General features: G+C 45.7%; 1 protein-coding gene across 1 annotated transcript in view; it reads right to left on the bottom strand.

The window, feature by feature from the left end:
- ica1 (islet cell autoantigen 1) overlaps positions 1 to 16,894 on the bottom strand; it is a 384,634-nt gene that overhangs the window by 294,816 nt on the left and 72,924 nt on the right. Inside the window, exon 4 of the mRNA XM_070881029.1 lies at positions 3,162 to 3,234. Within this exon, the coding sequence (XP_070737130.1) occupies positions 3,162 to 3,234 (73 nt within the window). The remainder of the gene's footprint in view (positions 1 to 3,161; positions 3,235 to 16,894) is intronic.

The raw sequence follows: 16,894 nt of genomic DNA, 5'->3' as shown, positions 1-16,894 counted from the left end.
TTATTGGAACTCGAAACTTAGGTTTAGTCTCCCTTTTCCTCCATTATATCCAGTTAGTTCCCTCAGTTGAGAGCAAGAAGTGCCTACCATGAGGCTAACTTCCTCTCGAGGTGCCCAGTGTAGGCTTGAGCCCTTCCTCCCTACAATTGCTTCCATATTTTTGCCACAAAGCCAGCTCATAGCATGCCCAGGATCTCAGACTGGGGGAAGCCTTTTTAGTGTATATTTTAGAGTCCTGAGCCAGAAAGCAGGACTGTTATATGCCACCAGCTTGGGACTTTTAATTTTGCTCATCCTTCAATAATGACAACAAAGTGCCTTTTGCCCCTTCTCAGGATTGGCCCTGAAAATGTGCAGGACATGAACCTGGAAATAATGCTGGGATTGCATCTTCTGGTGCCCTAGCACAGACCTTGCTAGCATTTGTTTGGTCAGTGGGAGGACATCACATTTGCATGAAGCCAGAGACGCAACACGGGAGCCTGCCTGCTTCATGCTGTCGGATACTCTGGCACCTGGTCGTCATTGAAGTCGAGTGCTCACACCTCCCTCAGTGATCCTATACAGCCCTCCCACCCTCCAGGAGACCTCATACATTCCCTATGGTAGTAATATTTAAAATAAATGACAATTATCAGAGCTTCAGGCTGCTTTCTTCGTCTGAACTTTTCCAGATGGAGCCTGGAATGTCTTTTCTTACTTGACTGATCTCCAGTTTTATGTAGGGACTTTTGCACCTGGCCCTGTTCCCACTGACCTGGCTGCCCATAATCCCTTACAAGGCCAACTGGGATTTTCCAACTAAGATTGGGACTCTTGCCTTTATCCAAGCCATTCTGTGGAAATCTAGCAGGAATTATGATGGGTGTCCGGCAGAACTGCCAAAGGAATTGGAACCCACTGTGTTTAGATTAAAATTACCATCCAAGAGAAACTTCAGATATTGATATGAATCCATAATTGGGCCGGACATCCCTTGTTCAAAAGCCTTGCAAAAATCAATGAAAGCAATGTAAATGGGTTTCTCCTGCGCCTTATAAAATTCTGTGATCTTATATAAAGTCAAAAATTGCCCTACAGTTTCTTCACAAGAGCAAAATTCAGTCTAATTTTTTTGGCCTCTTACACTTCCAATATACATACTGTGACAACCTGAAGAACCACCTCAAGTCCAACCAATATCAGCTAGATTTCTCATTAGTTTTCAGTCTTGCTACGATCCTCCTTTTTGTGGCTAGAAACACAAGTGAGCTCTGGACCATAAAGGGTGTGTGTGCCTTAAACAGTACTCTATCACCCAGCCTCAGAAAGTCAGCTGCAAATGTTGAAGTTAGTTCCAAGGCTGCTGAGACAGATGAAGCTACCTTTCTCCCAATCTTCCCCTTACTCGTGCTGTGAGATGTGACATCGTTTCTGTGAGACTTACTACCTAAAAAACTGGGTGTGGACTCCAAAATCTATCAATACATCCAGCATTGAGCCAATGGATAAATAGCAAATGTTATCATAGATGTCAAACCTCATTCGATGGCTTTGCCTCCTCCTCGCCCGCCCCTCAAAACAGCAATGAGTTTAAATAATTTAAATAATCCCTCACATGGAAACATTTTAAGATAGAACCATTAATGCCACTTTTCATGTTTTAAAATCACTCACTCTCAACATGCATCTTTTTTTGTTTAGATATATGTCTGCATTAACTTGGTGGGTAAATGCACTACCTGGTCTGATTCTGAATGATGAAGAACTAGAAACTCCAGGTCCAATCCCTGGTCTCTGCAGTTAACTAATCTTAGCCAGGCAGCAACTGGGGTGCAAAAACTGACCACAGTTGCCCTGGGCCTACAAAGAGAAAAATAATTAGCCAGTTTCTGCTCCCAATTGTTATTCAGTGATCTACACTGCAAAGTATTTACAACTGGATATTGGGTGAGGACAGCATTGAGCTCAGCTATGATATCCTCCAGGTGGCCAAATAGCTTGCAGCACTTGAACATGCAAGAATGGTCTCTTGGACGAGATACTTGAGGGTGGGGTCTGCCCAGGTAAGTACCATGTCTTAGGAGATAAACTGGAGAACAAAATTGAGACAAAATGAAATGATCTGATTACCTAGTAAAGTATTGACTATTCTAATGTCACTTTAAAGCAACTGTACACGAAGCATAGATTACAGAGTTGATCATGATAGTGTAACAAAATTACATGGGATCTTGTGGTTTTAAAGATATACTCCATTTAAACTTTCAACTAAGGAGTATGGGTTGGATTTTCCTCCACAACCTATGCAAATTGAGCAGCATAGCAGCAAAAGCAATGGAGAAAATCAAAAGGGGCCTATTGCTGCAAACTGCCCTAAACCTATTTTTCCTTCCCTCCACTGGGATTGCCGCTGCCCACCCGTCTCAGGCTGTTGTATGTAAATACCAGCAGGGAGGTAGGCCGAGGTTCCTAGCCCAGTTCTCTCCTGTTTGTCCCTTGTACCACTGTTCCCCAGGAGTTCCAGGAGCCATCGTTAGGTGGTCCCTATGGTAGCAGCAGAAAGGTTGCAAAACCCCTGCATAGAAGGAGAGGCCCTATTAGTGAACTTCTCTTTCTCCATATCACCTCAATCTATCCTCTTTAAAGCCTCAATCTCAGCAGAGGTCATCAATAAAAAGTTGGATCTAGTCTTCAGGGCTCTTCTGCCTCCCACCTCTTCTGGTGCTGTAGTGGTGATCCCACAGAATATTCCACCTTGCAGTGGATGGCTCCTGCTTACTGGTCGCCCACTCTGTACAGTTAATGTCCACAACCTAAAGAAATGGGTCCAGGGCTATGAGTAGGAAAGAGGAGAATCTATGCCTACAACTACAAATCCAAATTTTGAGATTAGACAAAATATGCATAAGCAAAAGGAGTTGAGATGCAGATCAGCTATGATCTAACAGAACAGACTCAAAGGGATGAATGGGCTTTTGTTCCTATGAAGTTTGTTCTTAAATTACAGCTTATATTGAATTATATTTTTGATGACTAAATTTTTAAATTTTTTATAAGTTCTCTCTATAATATTCAGTTCTAAATTTATGACAAAGTACAAACAGTAACATAAATGGACACCAATGTATTGAAAATATTCAATTACATTTTGTGTTTATCATAGTATATGAAATACATACAACAAATCCGTTTCTGGTACTGTTCAATGACCTTCAGAAGTTCCATACACGTTCTCTGAATAGAATGGAATATCTAAACAAAATACAAAAACCAAACAGGATTAAATTAATTGCATATGATGAGGTAATAACCTTCAGCAGAGGGCCGTACCAGGAGACTTTGCCAGGGATAATAGGCGACAGGTTTGCTACTAGGACGCCCGATAGTTTTAGTAATGCTGGTTGGTCACTGGGGAGAATACCTTTAAACATCCATATTGGCTACTTGAAGTATCAAAATCAAGTTGTTATCATTGTCTACAGAGTAATGACAAAACCATTAGTCCTATCCCAAGTGCATTAGGCTTAAAGGTGTGCTCTTGGCTTGCCTGAACATTTTAATCCAGACTCTGACTGAATCCTCATGAAAATTTCAAAATCAGAGTTGCAGTCATTTTTGGGATAGACCTCAAGGTAATTTTTATTGAATTTGTACAGCCACTTTTCCACAAATGTAAAAGGCATATCTAGGTATAGAAACACAGTATACATCTAGTGTAGACATCAGACTCCAGGTGGCTACATTTATAAACAAAAGAGAGAAAAATAGTAGTCGATCCATTTTCTAATCTATTGGCTGGAAAATTAAGAACATTTAGCCAGTATCATTACCTTGCCGGTGGGAGTGAGGGGTGTGGGAGTAGAAACAGATACCCGCCCTCGTCCTGGCAAGCTTCAATCCATGTTTCTGACCTCTTCAGTGGGATTGGGGGGGCACTACAGATGTGCTCCTAGCCAACCAAATGTTCAGTCATCCCATTTCAGTGATCCATGGCAGCTTCAGTGCTGAAGTTCACCAATGGGCAGGATCCTGGTCTAGGTGTGGAGAATTTCCAAGCCCATATATCAATTCCTGCATTACAGCAGGATTCCCCAGAGTTTCATAATCAGCAAAGATTGATTGTAATGTCTTTTCTGACAATTGCTAAACACAATTACGGTTTCTGGGATCAGTATGTTGGTTGTAAATCTACATATGCTGGCAAACTCATCATTGTATGCACTGGGCGCAATCTGAACATTGGTTGTGGCTTCTATTATGGATCTGTATGGCATGGAGAGCCAGCCCAAACACTGAATCTGGCTTCTGATATCATTCTTTGACAACAGCCAGCTTACCTCAGAGTAGTAATGTGACATCTGTGAGCTTTAAGCAGACTCTAAGCATACTGAATGATATAACTGTTATATTTTTGTGAATGATGTTGCTGTTTGGGAGGGGAAATACTAGGGAACAAGAGGAATTGGGTATGGGGGAAGGGTGAGGAGCACAGGAGAGGAAAGGTGGGAAAGGGAGAAAGCAGAGGGATTTGGGGTGAAGAGAAAGGGATTAAGCTGTAGAGGAAGCAGGAGGAAAGGAGAAGGGAGGAGATCATAAGAACATAAGAAGTAGGAGCAGGAGTAGGCCATTCGGCCCCTCGAACTTGCTCCATTTAATAAGATCATGGCTGATCTGACCTTGGGCTCAGCTCCACTTCCCTGCCCACTCCCGATAACCCTTCACTCTCCCTTATCATTCAAAAATCTGTTTATCTCCATTTTAAATATTTTCAATGACCCAGCCTCCACAGCTCTCTGGGGCAGAGAATTCCACAGATTTACAACCCTCAGAAGAAATTCCTCCTCATCTCCGTTCTAAATGGGCGATCCCTTATTCTAAAACTATGCCCCCTAGATCTAGATTACCCGAGTGGAAACATCCTCTCGGCATCTACCTTGTTGAGCCCCCTCAGTATCTTATATGTTTCAATAAGATCACCTCTCATTCTTCTAAACTCCAATGATTATAGGCTCAACCTGCTAAACCTTTCTTCATAAGGAGGAGAGGACAGGACAGGACGAGAAGGTGAGAAAATGGGGAAAGGCGAGTATATTCAGAGGGGAGAGACAAAGGGAGGAATTGGGAGTAGATGTGAGGCAAATGGGGATGCATGTAGACCAATAGTCTCCACTGCCCTCCTTCACTATGTCCCAAATTATTACCAGTCTACATGCCTCCCCCTCCCACATCAACGCACCCACCCACCCTCCTATGTTTCCTTTTGAAGCCGTATACCCGCCTCACCATTATAGACCCACATTGCTCACTGATGCCAGCTGCCACTAGTGAGCAGCAATACATAATAATCATAAGGGGTTTGAGAAGTCAATGGGAGGTGTGTGGAGAAATGAAAGTACAATGGAACTTGAAAGAAGTGATTCTTTCCCAGATGCATTGTGTGCGACCAGATCCTGGGACCGCCCCCCCCCCCCCACTCACCCCACAACAATGCAAGAACCCGAATCACACCCCACACTGAATGCACAACTAAAGGGACCACCATATTCTGACTCACCATGAACAAAGACATGTGTAATTTACTAAGAATATATTAAATATTCTGTCAAATATGCATTTGCTTTTCAGTCAAAGTACTTCCTCCAGTATTTCCATCATGGCAGGATGTCATATTTCTACCCGACTTTTACTTCCATTGAGTTGTCTCAGCTAATCTCCAATATATGTAGCACTGCACAAAAAAAAAGAGGGTCTTCCTCAAATACAGATCTTCATGTGCAGTGGTAGACAGACATTAGTATCAGAATAGGATGAGGACGGTTAAAAAAGCAGGTTGTATAAGCAAAAGTAGATTAGGATTGCATAAAACAATATAGTGACTTGTCATCATCATAGGCAGTCCCTCGGAATCGAGGAGGACTTGCTTCCATTCTCAAAGTGAGTTCTTTGATGGCTCAATAGTCCGATAAGAGAGCCCACAGACCCTGTTACAGGTGGAACAGACATTCGTTGGGGGAAGGGGTCGGTGGGGCTGGTTTGCCGCGCGCTCCTTCCGCTGCCTGTGCCTGGCCTCTTCATGCTTCTTGCATCGAGACTCAAAGAGCTCAACGCCTTTCCGGATGTACTTTCTCACACCTCGGGCAGTCTGTGGCCAGGGTCTCCCAGGTGTCAGTGGTGATGTCGCACTTTACCAGGGAGGCTTTGAGGGTGTCCTTATAACGTTTCCGCTATCCTCCTTTGGCTCATTTGCCATGAAAGAGCTCCGCATAAAGTATTTGCTTAGGGAGTCTCGTATTGGGCATGCATACTATGTGGCCTGCCCAGCGAAGCTGATCGAGTGTGGTCAGTGCTTCAAATCTGGGGATGTTAGCCTGGTCGAGGACACTGATGTTGGTGCGCCTGTCCTCCCAGGAGATTTGCAGAATCTTGCGGAGACATTGTTGGTGATATATCTCCAGCGACTTGAGATGCCTTCTGTACATCGTCCATGCCTTAGACCCATACAGGAGGGCGGGCATTACTACAGCCCTGTAGACCATGAGTTTGGTGGTGGATTTGAGGGCCTAGTATTCAAACACTCTTTTCCTCAGGCGGCCGAAGGCTGCACTGGCACACCGGAGGCGATGTTGAATCTCCGCATCAATGTCTGCCTTGTTGATAAGAGGCTCCCGAGATATGGGAAATGGTCCACATTGTCTAGGGCTGCACCGTGGATCTTGATGATTGGAGGGCAGTGCTGTGCGGCGATGGCAGGCTGATGAAGGACCTTTGTCTTACGGATGTTAAGTGTAAGGCCTATGCTTTCATATGTCTCAGTGAATACATTGACTATATCCTGGTGTCCAGCCTCTGAATGTGCACAGATGCAGGCGTCGTCTGCATACTGCAGCTCAACGACAGAGGTTGGGGTGATCTTGGACCTGGCCTGGAGGCGGCGTAGGTTAAACAGCTTCCCACTGGTTCTGTAGTTTAGTTCCACTCCAGGGGGAACTTGTTGATTGTGAGGTGGAGCATGGCGGCGAGGAAGATTGAGAAGAGGGTTGGAGCGATAACGCAACAGTGTTTGACCCCGGTCCGGACGTGGATTGGGTCTGTAATGGATCCGTTGGTAAGGATCACGGCCTGCATGTCATCATGAAGCAGGCGAAGGATGTTGACAAACCTTTGGGGGCATCCGAAACGGAGGAGGACGCTCCATAGACCCCCACGGTTGACAGTGTCAATGGCCTTTGTAAGATCGAAAAAGTCCATGTATAAGGGCTGGCGCTGCTCCCTGCATTTTTCCTGCAACTGGCGCTGCAAAGATCATGTCTGTTGTGCCCCGTAGGGGACAAAATCCGCATTGTGATTCCGGGAGGAGCTCCTCGGCCACAGGGAGAAGACGATTGAGGAGAACTTGAGCGACAACTTTCCCAGTGGCTGAAAGCAGGGAGATTCCCCTGTAGTTGCCAGAGACAGACTTGTCCCCTTTTTAAAAAATGGTCACAATCACTGCATCTCTGATATCTCCCGGCATGCTCGCCTCCCTCCAGATGAGCGAGATGAGGTCATGTATCCATGCCAACAGCGCCTCTCCGCCATATTTTAGCGCATCAGCAGGGATTCCATCCGCACCCATAGCCTTGATATTTTTAAGCTGTTTTATGGCTTTGCCTACCCTCGTGCAACGTTGGAGTTTCACTGAGTTGGTGGCGGGTGGCTGTATTGTATGGGGTTAATCACATACTGTTAATTATGATATTTAGTCATTCACAGTGTGTCTCTGCTCCATGCTTCGTGGATTGTTGTTGCTATATAGAGAAAGAGAGAAAGTGACCTTGGGGCGCACACCAGCTTGTTATGAGACGGTCCGCGGCTCGAGATCTCATGCTTTGTGGACGAGCACCTGGGGCTTTAAAAGATTAGGAGTTGGCCATAAGCCACATGCACCCATGTTTTGTTCAATAGTATGTTTATTTGATTGTATAAAAGGTACAGCACTGTCCCGTAGCTCTTTGAACTTCACCTTGGACCGTGATTCGTGAGCGGTGCTGGGACCCCCAATACTCCAGACCAGCCGTCGCTGTGGAGTTCCCAACGGGCGGAAGGCCGTGAGTGTTGTTGCATCTTATACTTCTCTTTCCTTTGTAAACTGTATTATTAATGTTTCTTTTCTCTCAGTAAACGGTATCTTATTCTTTACTTCATTTGTCTTGTCTCTTATTTAACATTCATCCAGATCCCGAACCTGGGTCTATTATTATTGATCCAAAACAGTGGCATACTGCAGGATGGAAATCGAGAACACTCGAGTCAAAGGCAGAGTCTTCATTAAGGAGATCTTCAAAGTGCTCCTTCCATCGAGCCCTGACAGCCTCGGTGTCCTTGATGAGGGTTTCCCCGTTTTTGGCCAGGAGTGGGGTGGGGCCTTGGGAGTTTGGACCTTAGGTGGCCTTAACTGCAGTGAAGAATCCTCGCATATCGTGGCTGTCAGCCAGTTATTGTATCTCCTGCGCTTTCTCCATCCACCACCTGTTCTTTCGGTCCCGAGTTTTTTGTTGGACCTGAGCCTTGAGCCGTCTGTAATGTTGTTTTGCAGCTCCCGAGTTGGGCTGTTGCTTGAGGCTCAGAAATGCTTTGCGCTTGCGATCTATTAGTTCTTCGATCTCCTGATCATTTTCATCAAACCAGTACTGACGTTTTCTGGTTGAGTGACCAAGTGTCTCTTCACAGGCACTGGTTATAGAGGCCTGGAGGGCAGACCAAGCACGATGGGGATTCAGCATCTCAGGGTCATCAAGGCACGCCAAATTGGCTGTGAGGCGCTGGCTGTATAGGGCTCTCTTAGCTGGGTCTCTAAGTGCCCCGACATTAATTTTTTTGCGGAACTGCTTCTGCTGTCCCTTCTGCTTTGGGACAATGTTAATGTTGATGATGGATCGGATTAGGCAGTGGTCCGTCCAACACTAGTCAGCTTCTGTCATAGCACGGGTGATGCACATATCCTTGCGATCTCTGGCTCGGATGATGACATAGTCAAGCAGGTGCCAGTGTTTGGAGCGAGGGTGTTGCCATGATGCCTTGTATTTGGCCCTCTGGCGGAACAGGGTGTTGGTAATGAGGAGTTCATGTTCTAGACATTTTGTCAGGAGTAGGGTACCGCTGGAATTGGCTTTCCCTACCCCCTCTCTGCCAATCATGCCTCCCCAGAGGGCTGTGTCTTTGCCAACCCTGGCATTAAAATCACCCAGGAGGATCAATTTGTCACCTGTGGGGACACGGGACAAGAATGTCTCTCGGTTGAAATAAAAACCCTCTTTAGCCTCATCCATTGCATCGAGTGTGGGGCGTACGCAGTGATGACTGTGGCACATTTGTTCCGAGATAGGGTGATATGGAGAGTCATGAGGCGTTCGTTGACCCCACAGGGGGAGTCTTTGAGGCGGTCGACCAGCTCATTCTTGACGGCAAAGCCGACTCCAAGAAGGTGGCGTTCTGCCTCTGGTTTCCCTTTCCAGAAGGTGGTGTAACCTCCACCATGTTCCTTCAACTGGCCTTCCCCTGCCTGCTGGGTCTCGCTTAGGGCGGCGATGTCAATGTCAAAACATCTGATTTCCCGGGCAACTATGGCGGTGTGGCGTTCCAGCCTGTTGCCGTTGGGATTGTGATTGTCCATGAGGGTCCTGACGTTCCAGGTCCCGAACTTCATACTGACGGAGAGGAAGATGCCTGTGCGGGAGTTCTTTTAACGTGGGGTGGCCACTGCACACTGGCAACCACACGGGCTTAGCTGAACAAGGTCTTGGTCCAGTGGCAAAAGGGTCCAAGACAACTGGACCAAGCACAGCTCGATAAGCCTAATTGCCTACGGCGAAGTGTTGGTTGCCAGCTCGGCGCCGGGTATGGTAAATGGCCTGAGGCTAGGTTGGGGGGCAGGCATTAGGAAGGTGACTTCCAAAGTTATTTTAAAAGATTAAAAGTTGATAAAGATTCCCAATTTATTTCAAAAGTTTCTAAGAGTTGTTAAAAATCTAAGATGTAAATCAATAATAGATTATAAAAGTTTCCCCAATTTAAAAAGTTTCTAGGGGCCCAAGTTTCCACATGATTTGCGCCTGATTTTTAGGAGCAACTGGTGGAGAACGGACTATCTTAGAAATCGCAATTCTCCACATTTTTTTTTCTGCAGTTCTAGTCAGGTAGAACAGTTTCACTTTGGAACAGAATTTTTTCTTCAAAAGGGGGCGTGTCCGGCCACTGACGCCTGATTTCAAAGTTTCCACAGTGAAAACCTACTCCAAACTAACTTAGAATGGAGCAAGTGAAGATTTTTGTAGAACTAAAAAAACCTTGTCTACACATTAAAAAATCAGGCGCAGGTTACAAATTAGGCGTCCAGAACGAGGTTGGGGGGGGGGGGGGGGGGCGGGGGGAGGGAAGTCATTAAATTCTATAATAAATCCTTATTTATACTTATACAAATATTATACAAATAAATCCAACCTGAATAAAAATTTATAAGCAAAGAAAAGATTAAATAAACCATCTTCCTACCTGTGTGAAAGTGCTTCAGCCAGGGAGAATGCTGCAGGAAACTTCACAAAACGAGACAGCCGTTCGTTGCCGTTCGTTCCCGCGGGGGGGGGGGAGGAGGCAGCTGTTTGTTCCCATGGGGTGGGGGGGGAGCCATTCCCGACGGCAGGCGGGGGGGGTGGGGTAGGAGGGAAACAGCTGCCTCAACTTTGAGGCTTCCTGCAGCCTTCTCACTGCTGCAAGAAGCCTCAGTGCTGATGACAATGTGCTTTTATTAAAAAATTTTCAAAAATTAAACAGCTACAAAGAACTACAAAAATGGCCGAGTGCCAATGTTTCCTTCACACTGCGCGCGGCACGCGCAGGGTTGCCAGCAGGAAAAAAACTAATTTAAATGGTACCCGCCCCCTCCACTTACAAAATCGGCGCGAGTGATAGGCTCCGCCCCCTGGGTGCCACGCCAAGCAGACATTGAGCTGCAGGGCGCTCAAGAATTGCGCGGTTTTTTTCCGGCGCCAAAAACGGGCGCCCAGCTCGGAGGGGCGCCCATTTTTTATCGTGTGGAAACTTGGGCCCTAGAAGTTGTTAAATGTCAAAGATGTAAGATAATAATAAATGTTTAAAAGTATTTCAGTTGAGAGTCTAAAATGTAAGTTTTAAAAGTTCTTCCAAATTGTTAAGTGTAAAAGTTGGCTAAAAGTTAAAAAAATTAATTAAAAGTTGGTTGGGAGCATGAGACGATGACACGCCTTGGTCCCTTCAGCCGGTTCAGCGCCAGCCTTGGAGTCACCTCGGCCGGCCCCACGTCCTCGAGTCCCTTTTACAGGCCGTCCCCTCAACCGGCCAGATGACCTCCGAATTCGGTGCAGAGTCCCTTTGGTCCGGGCCGGTGCAGAGTCCCTTCGGCCGGGGACAGAGGCAACAATATCGTGACTTGTATGATGGCATTGAACGAAAGAGAGCCAAAGAATGGGTCTTTGAAAGGCAGCAATGATGATGAGCTATTGGACAACCAGGAAATGATGGATATCCTGCACAATTTCTTTTGTATTGGTGAAGAAGCTGGTGACTCCGTCCCAGAAGCGAGGATTTATTTTCTAGAACGTGAGGAGGAAATTTTTAAAAGATTGGCTGCTCTTTGGGCTTCCTGATTTAAGGTGCTGGAAATAACACGCTGCTGCAGTGCCCTCAGGTGGCCACCGTCTGGAAGTGTTGGACATTTCACAAAAATTTGTTTACAATGTCAAATTTTGCATTCGTAGCTTACATTATCACAGTCTTAAGGTACAAATTCATCATTTACACCTACAGGTGGTAGGATCCTGTGCTTTAAAAAAAATACAGATTTATCACAGTTTTTTGGCACTGCAGATAGATGCTCACATTTACCACCATTTATTTTTCTCAGAAAACCGGACAGGAATTTTCAAGGCAGTTTGGAATGGAATGTTGTAACCCACTTAGCAACTTTAATAAAGAGATAGCAATTACTGACATGCAAGACATAGGGGTAGAATTTCCACAGTAAAGCTATAAATTACCCCCCACATAAGTCAACAAATCCAATAATAGTGCACTAAACTTTCCACTCTTGCACTTGTGGCACACCAAGAGTGCATATCAGGTAATTGTCTATCCCAGACTAGGGGCTAGATTTTACACTTTTTTTGAATGCACAACGCCCACTTAACGTCCATTTTACCTCTGAAATGACGTACAATGCCCAGATATCGCCCATTTAACCACAAAATGGAAACTGACGCCTATTTTTCAGACACTTATCGTCGACCGTTACTTTCCCCATGGGTGTAACGCCGGGAAAAAATGCCGGCCGCCCACTTTTTTGGGGCGGAATCATCAGAATGGGCAAAACCAACGGCCATAATATCGGCCAGCATTACTTTCTGCACGTAATTAACGGCGAGATTCAATAATACCGCCCGCCCACTTTATTTTGTTGTAAAGATCACATTTGCCGAAACTAATGCCCAAGAGATCACCAAGCGTCACTTTCACCACCTCACACACATTTCGCCCACAATATCGCGAGCCCAAAAAAATGCCGGGAAACATAGAAAATAGGTGCAGGAGTAGGCCATTTGGCCCTTCGAGCCTGCACCACCATTTAATAAGATCATGGCTGATCATTCCCTCAGTATCCCTTTCCTGCTTTCTCTCCATACCCCTTGATCCCCTTAGCCGTAGAGCCATATCTAACTCCTTCTTGAATATATCCAATGAACTGGCATCAACAACTCTCTGCGGTAGGGAATTCCACAGGTTAATAACTCTGAGTGAAGAAGTTTCTCCTCATCTCAGTCCTAAATGGCCTACCCCTTATCCTTAGACTATGTCCCCTGGTTCTGGACTTCCCCAACATCGGGAACATTCTTCCTGCATCTAACCTGTCCAGTCCCGTCAGAATTTTATATGTTTCTATGAGATCCCCTCTCATCCTTCTAAACTCCAGTGAATAAAGGCCCAGTCAATCCAGTCTCTCCTCATATGTCAGTCCTGCCATCCCGGGAATCAGTCTGGTGAACCTTCGCTGCACTCCCTCAACAGCAAGAATGTCCTTCCTCAGATTAGGAGACCAAAACTGAATATAATATTCCAGGTGAGGCCTCACTAAGGCCCTGTACAACAGCAGTAAGACTCCCTGCTCCTATACTCAAATCCCCTAGCTATGAAGGCCAACATACCATTTGCCTTCTTCACCGCCTGCTGAACGTGTATGCCAACTTTCACTGACTGATGTACCATGACACCCAGGTCTCACTGTACCTCCCCTTTTCCTAATCTGCCGCCATTCAGATAATATTCTGCCTTCCTGTTTTTGCCACCAACGTGGATAACCTCACATTTATCCACATTATACTGCATCTGCCACACGTTTGCCCACTCACCTAACCAAGTCACCCTGCAGCCTTTTAGCGTCCTCCTCACAGCTCACACTGCCACCCAGCTTAGTGTCATCTGCAAACTTGGAGATATTACACTCAATTCCCTCATCCAAATCATTGATGTATATTGTAAACAGCTGGGGTCCCAGCACTGAGCCCTGCAGTACCCCACTAGTCACTGCCTGCCATTCTGAAAAGGACCCGTTTATCCCGACTCTGCTTCCTGTCTGCCAACCAGTTCTCTATCCACATCAGTACATTAACCACAATACCATGTGCTTTAATTTTGCACGCCAGTCTCTTGTGTGGGACCTTGTCAAAAGCCTTTTGAAAGTCCAAATACACCACATCCACTGGTTCTCCCTTGTCCACTCTATTAGTTACATCCTCAAAAAATTCTAGAAGATTTGTCAAGCAGGATTTCCCTTTCATAAATCCATGCTGACTTCGGTCGATCCAGTCACTGCTTTCGAAATGTGCTGCTATTTCATCTTTAATAATTGATTCCAACATTTTCCCCACTACTGATGTCAGGCTAACCGGTCTATGATTACCTGTTTTCTCTCTCCCTCCTTTCTTAAAAAGGTATGCGCAGAAGGCAAAGGGAGAGAGAGAGAGAGAGAGAGAGAGAGAGAGAGAGAGAGAGAGAGAGAGAGAGAGAGAGAGAGAGAGAGAGAGAGAGAGGGAGACGGAGGAATACAGAGATAGAGAGACAGATAAATAGAAGAGATCGACAAAAATCAATGAGGCAAAAATGTCCAACCAGCAGCACAAGTCCGCTAAGAGTGGGCAGGATGTTGGGAGGGGGAAGGGGAGGGAGGAGGGCAAAGCTCTTTTCTGATGAGGCAAATGACGCCCTCGTAAGTGAGCTGTACTCGCAGTGGGTCCAATTAACCCGGGGTGGGCGTGGGAAGCCTCCACCCCAGGCCTACCAGAAGATTTCGAGCGAGGTCGCTGACGTGTTCTCGTCGGCATCCCACGAGGCAAGGGGGTCGGACCAGTGCCACAAGCGCTGGAACAGCCTGGTTGCTTCGGCAAGAGTACGTATTAAATAGATTTTAAATTGTAATGATCCACATAATATATGTAAATCTCCCGGATTGAAATTAAGCTGGTTATTCTTGCATATAATCCTTGCTAAGATCTGGGCAGGGCTCGGAACCTTTTTAAGTCTAAATTTGGCACCGTCTCCTTTTGGATTACGTTGGTGGATGGGGCAAGTCTGAGCACCGGGGGATGAGCACTGTGCCAGTCTCTCCGGCTGCTGTTATTTACACAGCGAGCCAGCCTAGACTGGGGGAGAGCTGCCCTGGCTCACTGTCTGCCCTGGGACACTATCGGACATTAGCTCCTGTCATTGCCAAGCTCACTAATGGTCCTGATTTCCACACCCCCCCCCGCCTTGCCCCCCCAAGGGGCTCTCAGGGAGACTGTAGTCGAGATGTTTTGTGTCAAGCATTAGACCCTAAGCACGCTCTTATGAAATATTTGATCTGAACATAAATGTTATAATCATGCATCAGTTGTGGATACAAACCGTATGAGTATATAATGTTGGAACCTGTTGTCTTTCCATGATAGTACCTTGTCAATTAGATTATGCCATGCTCTTGTCATCTTTGCAAAGGAAGATATCTAACAATAGATCAGAGCAGAGGTGCACTGCAGGAGGCCCTTCTCAGCTCGTCCTGCTCACCGACCTTGAATGTGCAGCGGCATTTGTGGCCACAGTCGCTCGGCCATCATCCGTGATAGTGCAGATCCCTCCCTTGCGTCACGTGAGTAATGTGTAAAGCAGTGTTAATTCAAAAGTAATGTAACAGCATTTCATTATAATATACGAATGATGTCATGTTATGCATGCAGCTTCTGTGCTACTCTCAGGTTAACAACATAAGAAATAGGAGCAGGAGTAGGCCATCTGGCCCCTTGAGCCTGCTCTGCCATTTAATAAGATCATGACTGATTTGATGTAGGGCTCAGCTCCACTTCCCTGTCCGCTCATCATAAACCTTCACTCCCTTATCATTCAGAAGTCTGTCTGTCTCCGCCTCAAATATAATCACTGATCCAGCCTTCACAGCTCTCTGGGGCAGTGAATTCCACATAGATGTACTACCATATGATGTATTAATATGTAATGTCTCTCAGTCACATTTATTGTAGTAGTGATGCTCCTCCTATGTATGCCAGCGCAAGAATCATGTGTACCCTTCTGTTCTAATGGTTATAATGGGTTATAAGCAGTTATAATGGGTGACTTTAATATGCACATAGATTGGGCTAACCAAACTGGAAGCAATACGGTGGAGGAGGATTTCCTGGAGTGCATAAGGGATGGTTTTCCAGACCAATATGTCGAGGAACCAACTAGGGGGGAGGCCATCTTAGACTGGGTGTTGTGTAATGAGAGAGGATTAATTAGCAATCTCGTTGTGCGAGGCCCCTTGGGGAAGAGTGACCATAATATGGTGGAATTCTGCATTAGGATGGAGAATGAATCAGTTAATTCAGAGACCATGGTCCAGAACTTAAAGAAGGGTAACTTTGAAGGTGTGAGGCGTGAATTGGCTAGGATAGATTGGCGAATGATACTTAAGGGGTTGACTGTGGATGGGCAATGGCAGACATTTAGAGACCGCATGGATGAACTACAACAATTGTACATTCCTGTCTGGCATAAAAATAAAAAAGGGAAGGTGGCTCAACCGTGGCTATCAAGGGAAATCAGGGATAGTATTAAAGCCAAGGAAGTGGCATACAAATTGGCCAGAAATAGCAGCGAACCCGGGGACTGGGAGAAATTTAGAACTCAGCAGAGGAGGACAAAGGGTTTGATTAGGGCATGGAAAATGGAGTACGAGAAGAAGCTTGCAGGGAACATTAAGACGGATTGCAAAAGTTTCTATAGATATGTAAAGAGAAAAAGGTTAGTAAAGATAAACGTAGGTCCCATGCAGTCAGAATCAGGGGAAGTCATACCGGGGAACAAAGAAATGGCGGACCAATTGAACAAGTACTTTGGCTCGGTATTCACTAAGGAGGACACAAACTACCTTCCGGATATAAAAGGGGTCAGAGGGTCTAGTAAGGAGGAGGAACTGAGGGAAATCCTTATTAGTCGCGAAATTGTGTTGGGGAAATTGATGGGATTGAAGGCTGATAAATCCCCAGGGCCTGATGGACTGCATCCCAGAGTACTTAAGGAGGTGGCCTTGGAAATAGCGGATGCATTGACAGTCATTTTCCAACATTCCATTGACTCTGGATCAGTTCCTATGGAGTGGAGGGTAGCCAATGTAACCCCACTTTTTAAAAAAGGAGGGAGAGAGAAAACAGGGAATTATAGACCGGTCAGCCTGACATCGATAGTGGGTAAGATGATGGAATCAATTATTAAGGATGTCATAGCAGTGCATTTGGAAAGAGGTGACATGATAGGTCCAAGTCAGCATGGATTTGTGAAAGGGAAATCATGCTTGACAAATCTGGAATTTTTT

Source organism: Pristiophorus japonicus, chromosome 5 (genome assembly GCF_044704955.1).
Source record: "Pristiophorus japonicus isolate sPriJap1 chromosome 5, sPriJap1.hap1, whole genome shotgun sequence".
Taxonomy (NCBI): Eukaryota; Metazoa; Chordata; class Chondrichthyes; family Pristiophoridae; genus Pristiophorus; species Pristiophorus japonicus.
Note: the sequence above shows the minus strand (reverse complement) of the source record. Positions and strands in the feature narration are given on the sequence as shown.